At 43.4% G+C, this 17,395-nt stretch overlaps 1 protein-coding gene across 1 annotated transcript in view; it reads left to right on the top strand.

Annotated features, from left to right (window-relative positions):
• The window catches only part of ZC3H11A (zinc finger CCCH-type containing 11A), a 30,053-nt gene that overhangs the window by 8,602 nt on the left and 4,056 nt on the right, over positions 1-17,395 (top strand). The window contains exons 7-13 of the mRNA XM_056844122.1: positions 3,712-3,813; positions 7,553-7,615; positions 8,753-8,848; positions 9,404-9,469; positions 9,881-10,378; positions 11,221-11,297; positions 13,503-13,821. Coding sequence (XP_056700100.1) covers positions 3,712-3,813; positions 7,553-7,615; positions 8,753-8,848; positions 9,404-9,469; positions 9,881-10,378; positions 11,221-11,297; positions 13,503-13,821 — 1,221 coding nt within the window. The remainder of the gene's footprint in view (positions 1-3,711; positions 3,814-7,552; positions 7,616-8,752; positions 8,849-9,403; positions 9,470-9,880; positions 10,379-11,220; positions 11,298-13,502; positions 13,822-17,395) is intronic.

Genomic DNA, 17,395 nt, shown 5'->3' with positions numbered 1-17,395 from the left:
GCTTCAGCTGAATGGATGATGTCCCACAGTTCTTTTTTGGCACCTTGATTGTCTAGTCTTCAGGAGAGTGTGCTGATATGTTGATGAGTTGCTTTGCAGCCTTTTACATTCTGAAGGCATTGCTCTTCCCGTATAACTATGTGAATTTAAAAATAGAAATAGTGTAAGCCAAGATAAAGTAGAAATCTTCCAGACAGATGAATATACTTTTCTCATTGCGTATAGTGATCTGCCTTAATTTTCTTTCAAAAGATCTGTCTGTAGGAGTTTCATGAAACCTACAAAGAATCACATGATAATGATTAATATTGTCGCGGTCCGTGCCGTTAAGGTAACCAAGCTCTTAGAATCGACCCCTTCCTGAAAAGGGATATTTTATCTTATTCAGCCTGCTACCCACTAAGCAGGGATCAACACTTTCCACCTCTTGCGAGATAGACTTTCTTTTGAAATGTTCCAGTAAAAATATGAAAAGAATATATGAATAAAATACTATTTATTTCATATAAAATATATGCATGTAAATGGTTACAGAAATAAAAACTATATTAGTTAGTTCAACAGGAACAAAATGTTATCCTATGTATGCAAGCAATATTAGCAATATCAACAATCTCTATGACTCTATATAAGAGTTTCCCAAGAATATATTTCATTCAGGAAATAATACAGTTTACAGAAATCTTGTAAAATAATGGTTAGTGCATTGAATAAATATCCTAATTCAAATTATTTAAATATAAGACATACTTTACCCAGTCATGTCATTGCAGAGTTTCTGTAAGGATTCTATAAGTTCACTTAGAATAGTTAGATTTCCTTCAGGTATTCTCTAAGTATTATTATGTTATTTCAATGCCTTTAGTAGTTGTAAAGGTAGGAGAGATCTCTTTGGTACCATAGTTTCATGTTAGAGCTGATACTATAGCTTTTCCAGCAGTCTGTTTGTGACTGAAGGCATGAGACCATAGAGTCTATATGTTTGAGGTTTATGGGTCTGAATCCCATGTTCAGATTAGAAAAGGCTATGTGAAAGCCATCTTTGAGTATGCATTGCCGTAAGCATTGCTGTATAGCTAAGAGCCACCTTGATGGTTTTGCTATACTGTAATTAATCAGTATTTGAAGCTATGTGTAAAACTTAACATTATGTGTAGAGTATAAACTCTATTTGGCAATCTCTCTGATGGTGCCAATCTTTAGAGAGTACTGAGTATAGTTCAGTTTAAGAGCTTAAGGCTCCATGGATATCCATCAATGTATTCCAATTATATGTATTCCAATTGGAGTAATTCTATGTGTTAGCCATTGTTGGCTGTAATGCATGTTTATGTATGCATGTGTATGTCAGACAGTTCTGTGTGAGACCTAGTCTTAGAACTGACAGCAGAGTATATTCAGTGCTTCCTCCTTGTGTAGAGAAACCCCTGGAATATGCTCTGGTAGTGGGCTTCTTAGAGAAGCTGCATTTACATCTTGTCTGTCAAAACTAGGAAGACTATACATAAGATAGATCTTATGAGAAGACATTAGTCTTGTTAGAACAAATGAGCTCTCAATGTCACCATATTCAAATATGGTAAGATCCATACCCTTATAATCCTTAGAGTATAAGGGCCTTCATCACATATTCAGGATGAAGCATTGTACAGACAGTTATTCCAGACAATCAGTCTTCAGAGAGACAGATTGTGTGGCATAATACCTCTCTCTGTGAGAGTTCTCCAGATTTAGAGACAAGAACAAATTATTGTTCCTAATTCATGCAAGAATCCGGTTCCTAATTCACGCAAGAATTAGGCTGCCATGGTTTTACATCTTTGGTAGATGGAGGAAGTCTATAGGTCAGTAGGTTTAGACCATCAGGAACCTCTCTCACCTGTAGTCAGAGAAAGATCTCTATTTATATCTTTTCAGAGCCATTATCTTGTAGATGTGCTGGAATAGGTCCAGTCAACTTTGGTTCTAGAATCCCTTAGCTTAAGCATTCTATAAATAAACAGTAACTTAGCCAGTAGTTAATCAATAGGCCTTATAAGCAGTACTATGCACTTGACTGCCATCTGCAGTAGTTAGTAGATATGACAGTGTTTATCATTCCTTGTCAAGCAGTATGTTTTGCTTAATCAGATGAGCACACCTGCAGCTGTGACGTTTATCGTGTCAGCTGTAGTAAATGACTATAGCAGCAGAATCTGAGTTTGCTTCTACAGCATAGCGAGTAAGCCTTGAGCTTATACAGTCAAAGGTGTTCCAGTCTATGAAGTGACATAACATCTTTTTAACACATTTCTATCCTTATGAAGCCTAATTTTCATATCAAAATCCTGTTCACATATGGTTGCCTGCGACAATATAATGTAATGAAACATGTCATGATAATGTAATTCCCAAGTCTGTTAATTCACCAGTTCTGTGCTCAGTTGAGTCAAAAGCTTAGGTGCTGTTTACACAGCCCAAATAATGCACTTTCAATCCACTTTCACTGCACCTTAACGATAGTTTGCAAGTGGATTTTGGCAGTTCACACTAAAATCCACCTTCAAAGTGCATTGAAAGTGGATTGAAAGTGCATTATTTGGGCTGTGTAAATAGCACCTTAGACTCTTAAGGTTGCTTCTGCAACATTTGTGTAAGTCAGTTTCCCGGACTTACAAGTAACTGATGACTTAGTCCTACGGATTGTTTCGCATCAAATTAGTACTAGGCTCAAGCATGTAGACAGCCTTTCAAAGTGGGGCATGTGTCAGCATTACAGGGAGGATACTTCACCTTTGCTTACAGGAATGTAGGATTTGCAAACTGATGTGTGTTACTTTATGTAGTATGCTTCATCAGTAGTGAGTTTTACCTAGTTCCTTTGTGCTACAGCAACCGACATGTTTGATTTTTTTTCTGGTCTTCATAATATGAGATTTTGAATGTCTTTTATAGCTTTTAATACTGTATTTAAAAAAATTACTAGATTTTTATTGTAAGGTTCCTCAAGCATCTTTATATAGAGTGAGTGGCTTAAAATATTTTAAATAAATAAAATGTTGCCAATAGTGGTTTGTGGCTAACGTAGAATTTGAGCTGAGGCTTTCCAAGCTCATATTAAATCCACCTCAGAAAAGTCATTATCTCTGCATTTTGCAATTAGAATTCCTACCTTACAGGTTGCTGTAAAGATATAAGGATTAATAGAAGGGCCGTAGCTCAGTGGTAGAGCATCTGCTTGGCATGCAGAAGGTCCCAGGTTCAATCCCTGGCATCTCCAGTTAAAGGACTAGGCAAGTAGGTGATGTGAAAGACCCCTGCCTGAGACCCTGAAGGGCCACTGCTGGTCTGAGTAGACAATACTGCCTTTGATGGACCAAGGGTCTGATTCAGTATAAAGCAGCTTCATGTGTTCAGTATAGCATAGTGGTTCAAGTGTTGTTGTTTTAAAGTGGGATCATGGAAGTAAAGGTTCATATCCCTAGTCAGCCTTTAATCTCTCTGGATGAGTTTGAACTAATCACTCTTTCTTAGCCTAACTTGCCTCACAGAGTTGTTACAAGGAAGAAATCAGGAAAACCATGTACACAGCCTTGAGTTTTTGAAGGAAGGGTTGGATAAGACCATAGTAAAATGTATATGGAGGTTTTCAAGCTCTCAGAAGAGCATTACAGAAATGCTAAACAGTAATAAATAGTGCAGCTTAATATAGCTTTGTTTTCCTCTTATCAGACAGCTCCCCTGAAGTTGCTGTCCAAGCCCAGACCCTTCCAAGCCCACAGAAGGAAAATGTACGAACTGTGGTCAGAACAGTGATGTTATCTACAAAGCAAGGTAACTCCGCACTGCTTGTGGGTATAGTGCTTTTTCATGCGTACTTGCTCTCCGTAGTTTAGCAGTGATACTCTTCTGTTGGTATGCTCAAAACCTGACTGACTGGCAATTCATGTTCTCAGAGTAGCACAAATGTCATTCAACAGGTAGGGCACTAGACTACCTCTCCAGATAAAAGGGGTTCAATCAGATCTTTATATAAGCCAACTAAGGTCTGTGTCTTAGAACTCTATGCAGGGCTATCCTTGAGGCTGCTCTGGAAACTTCAACTGGTCCAGAATGCAGTGACAAGGGTCCTTACGGGGACCCTGTGGAGAGTGCATATTCAGCCTGTGCTCCACCAGCTGCACTGGCTCCAGGTTGAGTACTAGATCAGGTTTAAGGTTTTGGTATTGACCTTTCAAGCCCTAAATGGTTTGAGACCATCATATCTACTGGACTTTAAGGGCTTTAAGAGGGGAGTGGACATATTCATGGAGGAGAGGGGTATTCATGGCTGTTAGTTAGAATGGATACTAGTCATGCTGCTTACCTATTCTCTCTAGTATCAGAGGAGCATGCTTATTATTTTGGGTGTGGTGGAACACAGGCAGGATGGTTCTGCTGCACTCGTCTTGTTGGTGGCTTCCTAGAGGTACCTGGTTGGCCACTGTGTGAACAGACTGCTGGACTTGATGGGCCTTGGTCTGATCCAGCAGGGCCTTTCTTATGTTCTTATGACTGCCTCACCTGATACACTCCTCATAGAGCGTTATGCTCATCCAGTAATAACTTCTTCGCGGTCCCTGGCTCAAGAAGTATCCAGCTGTCATCAACCAGGGCCAGAACTTTTTCAGCTCTGGCTCCGCCCTGGTGGAACTCTCTGTCAAATGAGACTCGGGCCCTGTGGGACTTAGCTCAGTTCCGCAATTTGTGCAAGGCAGAAATGTTCTGCCAGGTCTACGGTTGAAGGCAGTGACAGTTCCATCATAGCTGGCCCCTTGCTCCTCAGTCGGGAAAGGGCGGGATAAAAATCAAATAAACCTTATGGGCTGCTAAGCATTTGCTAATGCAAGCAAACTAGTGCAAGGATGTTTTCACGATAATATTACAGTGAGGGGGGGAAAGTATTTGATCCCCTGCTGAATTTGCCCGTTTGCCCTCTGACGAAGAAATGACCAGTCCATAATTTTAATGGTAGGTTTATTGTAGCTGTGAGAGACAGAATAACAACAGGAAAACCCCCAGAAACCCAGAAGACAAAAGTCAGAGATTGATGTGCATTATAATGAGTGAAATAAGTATTTGATCCCTTTGCAAAAGATGACTTAGTACTTGGTGGCAAAACCCTTGTTGGCAATTACAGAGGTCAGACGTTTCTTGTAGGTGGCCACTAGGTTTGCACACATCTCAGGGGGTATTTTGTCCCACTCCTCTTTGCAGATCCTCTCCAAGTCAGTAAGATTTCGAGGCTGATGTGTAGCTACTCGAACCTTCAGCTCCCTCCACAGATTTTCGATGGGATTAAGGTCTGGAGACTGGCTAGGCCACTCCAGGACCTTAATGTGCTTCTTCTTGAGCCACTCCTTTGTTGCCTTGGCCGTGTGTTTTGGGTCATTGTCATGCTGGAATACCCATTTTCAATGCCCTGGCTGAGGGAAGGAGGTGTTTACCCAAGATTTGACGATACATGGTCCCGTCCATCGGCCCTTCCATGCGGTGAAGGTGTCCTGTCCCCTTAGCAGAAAAACACCCCCAAAGCATAATATGTCCCCCTCCATGTTTGACGGTGGGGATGGTGTTCTTGGGGTCGTAGGCAGCATTCCTCTTCCTCCAAACACGGCGAGTTGAGTTGATGCCAAAGAGCTCGATTTTGGTCTCATCTGACCACAACACTTTCACCCAGTTCTCCTCTGGGTCATTCAGATGTGCATTGGCAAATTGCAGACGGGCCTGTACGTGTGCTGTCTTGAGCAAGGGAACCTTGCGGGCTCTGCAAGATCTCAGTCCTTCACGGCGTAGTGTGTTACAAACTGTTTTCATGGTGACTATGGTCCCAGCTGCCCTGAGATCATTGACAAGTTCCCCCTGTGTAGTTCTGGGCTGCTTCATCACCGTTCTCATGATCATTGCAACTCCACGAGATGAGATCCTGCATGGAGCCCCAGACCGAGGAAGGTTGACAGTTAGGATTAGGGTTGTCACCTTCTCACCAAGCTGCTTGGCAATAGTCTTGTAACCCAGTCCAACCTTGTGCAGGTCTACAATCTTGTCCCTGACATCCTTGGACAGCTCTTTGGTCTTGGTCATGGTGGCTAGTTTGGAATTTGATGGATTGATTGCTTCTGTCAACAGCAGAACCCTAACCCTAATCTGGCTGATTGATAGGGGATCAAATACTTCTTTCACTCATTATAATGCACATCAATCTTTGACTTTTATCTTCTGGGTTTCTGGGGTTTTTCCTGTTGTTATTCTGTCTCTCACAGCTACAATAAACCTACCATTAAAATTATGGACTGGTCATGTCTTCATCAGAGGGCAAACGGGCAAATTTAGCAGGGGATCAAATACTTTTTCCCTCACTGTACATGCAGTTGGAGCTGCATTGATTTAAAGAAATAATATTTTCAAATAGCAGTCACTTCCAATTCTTGTTAATATTTGCTTGCAAACACGAAGTATCTATAAAGACATGATTCAGTTTTAATTATGAAGTATGGAGAAGGTGGAGGATGTCCACTTTTGTAAACTCCTCGCTCTTTTAGGGGTTAGAATCCAATTTATAGTTTGGATGTTAACAACAATCTTTGGAATTCCAAAAAAAGTTTGAATAGTACATCAGGAGGCTAACAAAGAACATGCAACTCTTGTCACATTATTGTCGAAGGCTTTCATGGTCAGAGTTCATTGGTTCTTGTAGGTTATCCGGGCTGTGTAACCGTGGTCTTGGAATTTTCTTTCCTGACGTTTCGCCAGCAACTGTGGCAGGCATCTTCAGAGTAGTAACACTGAAGGACAGTGTACTGTCCTTCAGTGTTACTACTCTGAAGATGCCTGCCACAGTTGCTGGCGAAACGTCAGGAAAGAAAATTCCAAGACCACGGTTACACAGCCCGGATAACCTACAAGAACCTTGTCACATTAGTTTATTGAGCCTTTAGCCAGAATGGTTTTATGTAAGAAAAGATGCATAATACATCAATAGATATAATCCTAAATGCATATATAGCTGACATGATCTAAATCTGTAAATGTTCACCATCACATTGTGACCACATTAACAAAATTAACTGGTTTTGCTGCAGCTACTGCAACAATAGGCAATTTTACACTGTTATATAAACATGCCCAACCAGTGGTAGTCTGATAACTTTATAGCTACTCTAACTTTAATTTTAATGTTTTATGTTATTATTGTGTGTTAATTATTTAACAGTAAGCTGGAAAAATGACACATAAATTTGAATAACCTAATTTTGCCAGTAGCTCACTATCACAATACATTTTTCCCAACTTGGCAACTCTGTCTCATAGTGTAATCTTAAAATATCTGTATTCCTTTACCAATCTGTTAGTCTTAATTAGATAAAACATTTTAATGTTTTTTCATCCAAATAAAAGAGCACCTGTTGATCCAGTACTAATTGTGCATTGTCTGTTTAGAGTTTAACAAATTGGGCTTTGTGCTACTATCTGTATGAGTTTTGTTTTTCCAAAAAGAATAGTTAGCTACTTGCATTTCCGTGTTTGTTTTCAGGAGAGGCACCTCGGGTTCGATTGACTCTTGCAGAGAGACTAGGAAAACGGAAAGCACCCATAGGTGAGAAGAGGGGGGAAACTGTTGCCCTGTGCTATTGTACATACATCTTAGCATGCCGAATCTTTGTGCACTTTCACACAGCCCAAATAATGCACTTTCAATCCACTTTCAGTGCACCTTAACGATCGTTTGCAAGTGGATTTTGCCAGTTCACACAGCAAAATCCACCTTCAAAGTGCATTGAAAGTGGATTGAAAGTGCATTATTTGGGCTTTGTGAAAGGGCCCTTTGTTTTATTGTAGCTGCACAAGTTCTGATAATGCACTCATTTTTATCTGTTATTTTTAAAGCATGAAAAGCCTGTGCTGTTCATGAGATAAAGTAGAATGTTTAGCAGGGAGGGTTTTCATTACACTTGTTATTTTAGTAGAAAGGCATCATAAGATAAAGTCTCTTGTCAACTCATATCCCATTAATCTGCTGCTTGCATTTCAAAGCCTTCCTTTAATCCAAAGGGACACTTATATAAGTGAAAAAGAGTAATAATTCATAGCAGAAGAAGCTGCTCTTTTTTAGCTGGTGGGAGGGTTCATAACTTGGGTAGGGCAGCCCAATCCCGAAGGGAGGTGTAGTTGTGGGGCGCCCAGGGATGGTGCAGCCATTCCTCCTCCTGAGCGGCTTGCAGAGGCGTGGCTGCATTAAAAAAATCAGATTTCCCCAAGCACTGTGAAATTGCTCCATAGAGTTTCACGGGGCTCCACCATCCCTTTTGCATGCGCAAGTTCGCTCTCACAAAAGGGGGCATTCGCGGGGTGAAAGGGCTCAGGGAGCTGACAAAAAGCCCTGCCCCCGAGAACGCCCCCTCTGACACTGCTGTGAGCCCCTGCACCACAAACATGCTGCTGGCAAGGCTCTGCTGGTGCCCTGGCTGCATGGCTCCCCAACACCAGCATAAGTCTCCCAGCACCGGTGTTAGTGCCCATTTTTATGCCGCAAGTGGCACAGAGGTCATGCCAGCTCCTAAGCCAATTCGGGGGTGGGGGAGGCTTTGAGGATTGCACTGTTAATCTGTTTTGTATGTTTATTTTTTTGAATTGTAAGCTGCTTTGATCCACAAGGGAAAGGTGGGGTATAAATATTTTAATAAATAACTAAAAACCCACAAAAATAAGTTACGGGTTTTCTTTCCACCCTAAGTTGCTGAGAGTGGTCTTCCTCTAAAACGCAGCCTTGCTGAAAGACTGGGAAAGAAAATGGACTCCGTAGACAGTGCTGAGAAAACACCAAAGAGAGGTATTCCTGTATCATTAGTAACATGCATTCCACTTACTACAGCTACAGAGAATGTTTATACTGAGATGTGAAAACTTCTTTTTTTATTTCTAAATCACCTACTTTTTCTTTTAAAATCAGCACAGGTGATAGACGTAGAAACCTACTGGGTGTCATTCTAATTTTTCTTGTAACATACAGCGTCTGATTCAAGTGAAGCTGTTTAAAAATATCAATCCAGCTACTATTTTGGGTAAGAGAAGGATGGAGAGAGAACTGGAAAGGCCACACACAGGAATATGTTTTTTTCCTATGGTTGACAGATCCCTAGTTCTACAGGAAAACAAATCAAGCAAGTGTTTATATACGTGCATAATTAGAGCTTTCACATAGATTTTTTCAAATTAAAAACTGAAATTTTGCAAGGACTAAAGGATGCTGGAGAGAAAATTATGGAGATGGTTGACAGAAGCAAGATGGAGACTAATGGATACCTTGCATTCATTTATGGTTCTTCCTGTAAATAACAAAATAGGAGACAGTTTTATTTACTTCTTTCTTCTTCTTTTTTTGCAGTACAAGTTCCCAGGTCTCTTAAAGAGAGGCTAGGCTTACCAGCTGAGCAGAACAGTAGGGAAAGAGGTAAATTTTTGTTTGAATTTCCCAGTCCACTTTTCAGTATTTCCTGCAGGTGGTTTAGTTATATAAGGATCAGCTTTTCTACTTCTTCAGCACTTTGATTTTAAGTTTCTGTGCTTGTATTAGAAATCTTAGACTCAGCAGCTGTTGTATGCTTTCAGCATTCTGACTGCAGAGTCTGCTTCAGTATATGAAAATCTGTCATGGGCTGCAATATAATCTGTACATTGCATTACCAAATTTGAGAGGCACAACGCCCATTTAGGATTATATTGGCATATCAGCAAAAGGGCATTTAATTACCTTGGTGATGCCTTGTTTATGGAGCAGTATAAAGGCATAATAGTAAAGAATTATGATCTTGAATGAAGATGGTTTCTTCCAGTGAGAGTTTTTTTTTTCTTGGTTTTGAAGAGCATGCTGCTAGATCTGCAGGTGAAATTCGTGTGAAAACACTTGAAGAAATCCGCTTAGAGAAAGCCAGCCAAAGAAAAGAAGAAATTCCACTCAAGGATGAAGTTGCTAGTACAACAGATGATCCCAGTCCGGTGTCAAAATCCTCCCCTCCGATCAGGATCAAAACCTTTTCTGAAGTCCTGGCTGAAAAGAAGCAGAAACAATTGGAACATGAGAGGATAAAAGCTGAAAAAGAGTGCCTTGGCAAACCAAAGGCTGATGGTGAGCCTCAGAAGCAGGGCATTCTGGTTTCAGTGGTATCCAGTCGAAAGAAACTGGAGGAGCCTTCTGGCAAAGCCAAGGGCTTCAGGGAAGTACACATCAAAACGCTCGAAGAAATTAAGCAAGAGAAGGCTCTCCGCATGCAGCAGAGTGGAGAAAACATCTCAAAGACACACGTGCAACCGGAGGGTGCTGTCCTTGGGAAGAGATTGCTCTGCATTACAAAGCCAACAGGTATAGCCCACATTGCCGTATCTGGTGCTTTTAAACTTTTAAATAGTCATCCTGTGCTCAATTTCCTTGGTGCAGGTGGTTGTTTGGTATAGGAGGACAGGCACAAAGATAACTTTTTGTCTTGGTTATTTCAAAACAGGATAGAGGAATGTCTTCTTTGTAGTAATGGGGGTGCCAAGTACAGAGACAGAGACTGCTCACCCATGCTGCTTTCCTGTTTGTCAGAACCCTTTCTGTCTGATTCTGGTGGCCAAACTACATTTTAGGAGGGCAGTACATTGTTCTGAGTCCCGTTCCCCCCCCCCCACAATGTTAATGTACAGGTTGGGGGGCATTTGCTTCGGTGAATAAAAGATGGGTCATTAAGTGTTCAGTGTGCAGTGCCACCAGTTTTTAATTCCTCGCCACCCCCAGCAAGATTCCAGGGCAGCCTTCAGCATTTTCAAGGGTGGAGGACTTGACTCTGAAGGTACAGAGGTATTTTCTGGGCTTTAGAGACTTGCTGCAGAAATGGCTACTCCACTTAGCAACGTGATATCTCATAATCTGGGGAGGACAAGTTTGTTGTCCAACATGCATATACTGGGAATAAACAAGCAACATGCAACCTGGCCAAAAAGTGGTGGAAAAAGGGAATGTAGCTTGAAGCAGTGCAAGAAGTTGTCCTTGCTCTGATATGTAGAGTTTTGTGAACTGTAGCTAATAGATTACACTGTTGTAATCAAAGACAGTAGACAGAGTATAGCAGTCCTCCTCTAATCCTCTGATGGTGTAGACTGCAAGTCTGCAGTCGTTGGGAGAGATGATTCTTCACTTACAATTAACGGTGTGGTGTTTAACAGCCCCTGGAAAGGAAGAAAAGAAGCTCCTAGAACGCAAGTCTTCTCCCAGAACTTTCCCAGCAGATGCCACTGTGAAGGTAAGTCTTCCATTACACTGCATAAGGCATTCTGCATATTAGAAACAGGGGCCTTGGTAATGCTATTTGTTCACTTTCTGCTAACTGCAAACTGCTGTTCAGTGGTGGTGGTGGAAAGTGCCATCAAGCCACAGCTGACTTATGGCAACCCCGTAGGGTTTTCAAGGCAAGAGAAGTTCAGAGGTGGTTTGCCATTGCCTGTCTCCATGTGGGCTGAAGGAGTTCTGAGAACTGACTGGCCCAAGGTCATCCAGCAGGCCTCGTATAGAGGAGTGGGGAATCAAACCTGGCTCACCAGATTAGAGTCTGCTGCTCTTAACCATTACACCATGCCGGCTCTTACAGTATCTCTCACAGCTCTCATGCTGGCTGTTCAGTATCTAAATCAAAACTTTGGAGGTAATGCCATTAGTCTAAGGCAAAATCAAAAAATAGAAGCCATGCAATACTTTTTATTAGGACCAGTCAAAATAGTAGAACCGTCTGAAAGCTTTCTTCCTCAGGCTGGAAGGAGTGGAGGGAGAGAGAAAAAGGATGTGTTGGAGCATGATTCTAAGGCCTCATCCTGTAAGAATTCAATGTGAAAAGCTGAGCAGGTATGTGGCTTTTAAATGGTTCTCATGTCGGGTTGCACCCATGGCCCTTCTGGAATAAAGAAATTGCTGATCTTTGTGTTTTCCGTCAGATGCTTCTATTTTTTTGCTGCTTCAACTCAGAAGGCCAAGGGTGCAACCTGACACTAGAGCCTTTCAAGTTGGCACATCTGCTCAGCTTTTCACGCAGGGTGCATACAAGATGCGCCCTTAAGATCGTAGCCTGAGACATTTTTTCTTCCTCTCTTCCTTGTATTTTTAACATCCGGCCTAATCAAGAGCTCTGAAGAAGTTGAAAGCTTGCATACTGTGGTGCGTTATTTTGGCTGGTCTTGATACAAGGTATTAAAATGGCCTTTGTTTTAAAATCTAAATCAGGAGCGGTGAGAGCAGAGCTCCATAGAGCTCCTTTCCTTATCTTATTGACTTTGTTTAGCTGAGGTCTGAAGTCTAATAATATTTTGACATGCCATGGCAGGCTACTTGATATGCCATTGGGCTTAATTTGTGGGGCAGGTATATCCAGTATCGAAGCGTTCCATGGATGTAAAAACCAAAGAAATGTGGAAATCTTTGTCCTGCAATACTACCCAGAGCTGGACAACTTGGGAAGTACTTCAGTGTCTTGCAGCATGTATTCCCTATTCCAAAAAATGGGGAATAAGCTTTATTTACATGGCTACCATATATACTCATGTATAAGCCGACCTGCGTATAAGCCGAGGTGCCTAATTTTACCCCAAAAATGGGGAAAAATTAGGCACCCGTATATAAGCCGAGGGTCGGCTTACACAATGCCCCTGCCCCAGGTCGCCCTCCCGCCCGGCCTCCCGGGCCCTCCAGACCCACCCCGACCCCAGCGCCACCCCCTCCCAGGCCCTCCACACCCACCCTGACCCCAGCGCCACCCTAGGGGGGAGGGAGAAGAGCCCCTGAACCTCTTACTCACCGGGAGGACGAGGCCCGCTGATCAGCTGGAGGCGGCAGCAGGGAAGGCACGCAGGCCGGAGGCGGCAGCGGCCGCGGGGCCCTGCCTGCGTGCAGCAAGGCCCCGCTGGCTGCTCCTAGGCCGCAGAGAAGGCGCGGGGGGGCGGCGGGGGCGGCGGGCCCTGCCTGCGCGCAGGAAGGCCCCGCTGGCCGCTCCCAGGCCACAGAGAAGGCGTGCGGGTTGGCGGTGGCGGCAAGTTCCCCCTCTCTCCCCCCTCCCCCCCTCCCCTCGCCTACCGTATTGACCCGCGTATAAGCCGAGTTGGCTTTTTTCAGCCCTTTTTTTGGGCTGAAAAACTCGGCTTATACATGAGTATATACGGTATGTTTCCTGTGTTCTGTACTGTTCAGATTTATTAAGCCTCTTTCAATCGAGCCTCCACAGTTAGTGGTTATCCGTCTATTCAATTGATGTCACATTGTGTATCTTTATGCTTCCGCACAGAAGTGAGTTAACTCTTGCTCTGATTGAGGGGCAGCAAGTGCTGGCTCTTCATAGTCTCTGCAGATTGCACTTCTGGAGTAAAGTTGCATAAATCTGGATTCCATCATAAGAACCAGCAAGCTGAGGAGAACATACATGATCACTTTTCTGATCCTCTTTATTCCTCTGATTTCCAACTAGCCTTTGAGCGGCAGTGCCAGCAATTCACATTCTAAAGTCTATGTGAAGAGCTTAGAAGAGATAAGGAAGGAGAAGCAACAGACAAAGCAGCAACAGGAGAGGAACCCCCTTGAGGAACAAGTGACTGCGCCACCCGCTGGGGGAGAACCAGCAGCAGGGAAGGCCCCAGCGACAAAAGAGAAAATCTGTCCAGCGACAAAAGAGAAAATCCATCCAGTTACAAAGAAATTGTTGGTGAGATCCCAGGAAGCAGTGCCAGATGATGTGGGATCAAAAGATTTGGGCCTTTCCACTCAGCCTGTGGAACGAAGAACAAAAGGTAAACATCATTTTTTTTATAGTAACCAGACTTAAAAAAAAGAGGCTGGCCTGCCTCAGAGGTAGAAAGAAGCTATTTTTACTTTCTAGCATCTAGATGGTTCATATTTTTTAAGCTTTTAACCTTTTCAGGGAAGAGCTGAGTTGTGTGCTAGTCATGGGGCACAGAAGAATGCCATATAAGAATGGGTATTTAAGTAAAAGGATCTTCCTGACATGTGCAAGTCAGCACTTTGCTCAGAGGAAGAAGAGGAGTTGGTTTTTAAACCTTGCCCTTTCTCTACCTTTAAGGAGTCTCAAAGTGGATTACAATCACCTTCGCCTCCCCACAGCAGACACCTTGTGAGGTGGGGCTGAGAGACTTCTGAAAGAATTGTGACTGGCCCAAGGTCACCCAGCAGGCTTCATGTGGAGATGTGGGGAAACAAACCCGGTTCTCCAGATTAGAGCCCACTGCTCTTAACCACCACACCACACTGCTTTCCACTTGTGAAGATCCGTATACGATTTTGAAATACAAATTCCAAAATAAGTTTTTATAGCCTTTCTGTCTCATATCAGCTGTAGGAATTGGCACCAGTACCAAAAATCAGATTTGGATTTGAGAATTTGTGTCCCTTTTGATTTGGAATTTTGATGATTAAAAAATTGCACATCTGAATGCTGGGAATTTCATTAAAGTTTATAGCAAACACCCATTTACCATTAAAATCAAGACAAACTGCTTTTTTAAGGGTTTCCATTGCCCCCCTTTCCCATTGCCTGTGCAGATATAGCAAGTGCTCAGGAACAACTACCTGTTGATATCTATCCATTTGCAAAATATTATACCCTAAGGGGCATAAACTAAATGTGAAATGCCCCCTATTAATCTATGGGCTGATCTTTGGATCTACTAATCCTAAATCTTATCCCTCAGTATTAAGTGTTTCCATATCCATATCTGAGAGCCAGCGTGTTGTAGTGGTTAAGGTGTCAGACTAGGAACTGGGAAACCCAGGTTCGAATCCCCACTTTGCCATGGGAACTTGCTGGGTGACCTTGGGCCACCTGGCACACACTCTCACCCTTGGCCCTGGCAAGTGTTTGGATGGGAGACCTCCAAGGAATATCAGGGTCGTGACATGCAGGCAGTGGCAAACCACCTCTGAATGGCCTTGAAAGCTGTGTGTGCATGCACACATGCGTATGTAATACACTCACATTAAGGGGTGGAGTTGGAATGAAAGGTAGGCTGAAATGCTTGCAGGAAGGATTGTTTCCATTCAGAACATTAACCAGCAGCAAATGGTCAGGACAGCAGGAAGATAATAAAACAGGTTTCATTTGGAAAGGAACAATAAGAAAGTGTTTTCTGTGCCTGCTTTGGCCTTCTGAAGTGTAGATCAGGGGTCCCAAATGTGCCCGTAGGTTTTAGGGCGTCTGCTGACACCTGTCTAGGTGCCCACCAAGTGTTTTCAGAAAATAAAAGTGGGACCAAGCAGGGCTTTTGCCCAGGAGGATTTCTGATTGACCATTGGAAATTTGATTGGCTATACAGATTTTCAGAAACGTTGCTTGGGCAGCAGCTGCCATCACAGCACAAGGATCTTCCCTGTGTTACTAAAGATAGGCTGCAGAAGCCATTTTGTGACTGGCACCACCTCCTGTGGCACCCATGTTGTGGCTGTGCCTACCACACGGCTTCAGAATTCCAAAGGTGCCCGCATGCTCAAAAAAGCTGAGGACCCCCGGTGTAGATGGATATCAAGCACATGAGAACAGGTTCCACTTTCATTTTCCAAGCACCTTCCTCAGCTTTCTATAGGAGGCTGTTGGATTCCAAATGTCCAGAATTATTCCAAAACTTTGAAATTATAAAGTTCTAAAATGTTCAGGATTTTCTGAGATTTTTCCTAATCCGGATTGTATACATTGTGTTGTAGTAGTGATTTGCCACTTTCTGAACCAATGTTTACTGCACCTTGAAAGTAAATTATGCTCTCAGATGCTATCAAGCTGCCCTGCTATGCAAGCTGTGAATCTGAGATATCCCATAGGCCAGGGGTCCTCAAACTTTTTAAACAGGGGGCCAGTTCACTGTCCCTCAAACACTGTTGGGGGCCAGACTATAGTTTGAAAAAAATATGAACAAATTCCTGTTCACTTCACATGTTTTATTTGTAGTGCACAAAAAATAAGAGAAACAATGCAATATTTAAAATGAAGAACGATTTTAATCAACGGTCAATATCCGGTTCCATATTTGTCACTTCTAGTTGTAGCAAGTGATGCAAGTGTTCATTAGTTAGTCTGGATCTGGTTGGAGATTTCATATGTTTCATTCGGGAATTAACAAATGCTGCTTAAAAATAGGGACTATTTGTTCAGTAGTGCATTAATGCAAAAGGTCCATCTAGTTCAGCAGTCTTTTTCCAACAACAGCTTGCCAGGTGACTCTGGGAGTTCATAGTTCAAAGGGAACTACTGGAGGAGCCTGCATGGATCTGCAATTCTCCCCCATCAACCTAAGGATGCCAACTTGTTGGCTGCCCAGATACTTGCGCTTTGAGCCGCTGCATGGCTGGCAACGATCAGGAAGTACCAGGTTTCAATCTACAGGTCTGCAACACATCCCTTTAAAGCCCCTTCTGCAGAAGGAGAAGGGGCAGCTGCTGCATCTCTCACCTGGTCCTCCTTCAACATTGTTTTCTGCCTCCTTCTCCTGCCTGCTGAAAGAAGATGAACTGCACAGCAGTCAGGAGAAAGGAGGATGGACAAAAGAGCCAGAGGAGAAAAAGCTGCTATCACCCTGCTGCATCAGGCCATTGAAAGGCACACTTTCTCCAGGCTGTGCAGCCCAGGGCAAATCCTTTCCCACGCCTTGACTCTCCACACTAGGAAAAAAGCACCAGCCGCTTCCCCTGCAGATTTCCACCCATTATGCAGCTGTGGCAGGAGCCCTCTTAGGAGGGCCAGTCACACACTCTCAGCCTAACCTACCTCACAAGGTTGTCGTGAGGATTCAATGGAGGAGAGGAGAAGGACGTATGCTGCTTTGGGTCCCCGAGGGGGAGAAAGGCAGGGGATGAAATTAGTAAGTAAATAAATAAAATAAAAAGTTGCCCACTCCCAGCAGAGCGGCCAACTTTTGAAGAAGCCCCATGAAAGGGGGGGGGGCTGACCTGCAGCGGGCAGGCTCGGATGTTTCGCTCCATGCCAGGATTTCTGCAGATCACACTTCACCTAACAGGCCAGGCCGGCCACCCCACACGGAGGCCAATGCGAATTTGGCAACATGACTCCCAGACAAATATACCCCCCACACCCTGCACACACCCCTTCCTTCCCTCATTAGCTCCAAAGGTGTCTAATCCACAATTCCCCCCTCCTAAACCCCATGCACACCCCCTCCTGCCCTACCTTGCAGAGACATATTCACTTGTATACGTATTCACACATGCCAGTCGCGCGTCACCTGTCGCCCGTCCCGCTACCCCTACCTCCCCACCCTTCTCTCCCCCCCCAACGCACCACAGAGGCGTCATTCCAGACAAGCCGGGCCTGAACAATGGAAATTTTTCCTCCCTCTCGTT

This window comes from Euleptes europaea, chromosome 2 (assembly GCF_029931775.1).
Source record: "Euleptes europaea isolate rEulEur1 chromosome 2, rEulEur1.hap1, whole genome shotgun sequence".
In the NCBI taxonomy this organism is placed as follows: Eukaryota; Metazoa; Chordata; class Lepidosauria; order Squamata; family Sphaerodactylidae; genus Euleptes; species Euleptes europaea.
Note: the sequence above shows the minus strand (reverse complement) of the source record. Positions and strands in the feature narration are given on the sequence as shown.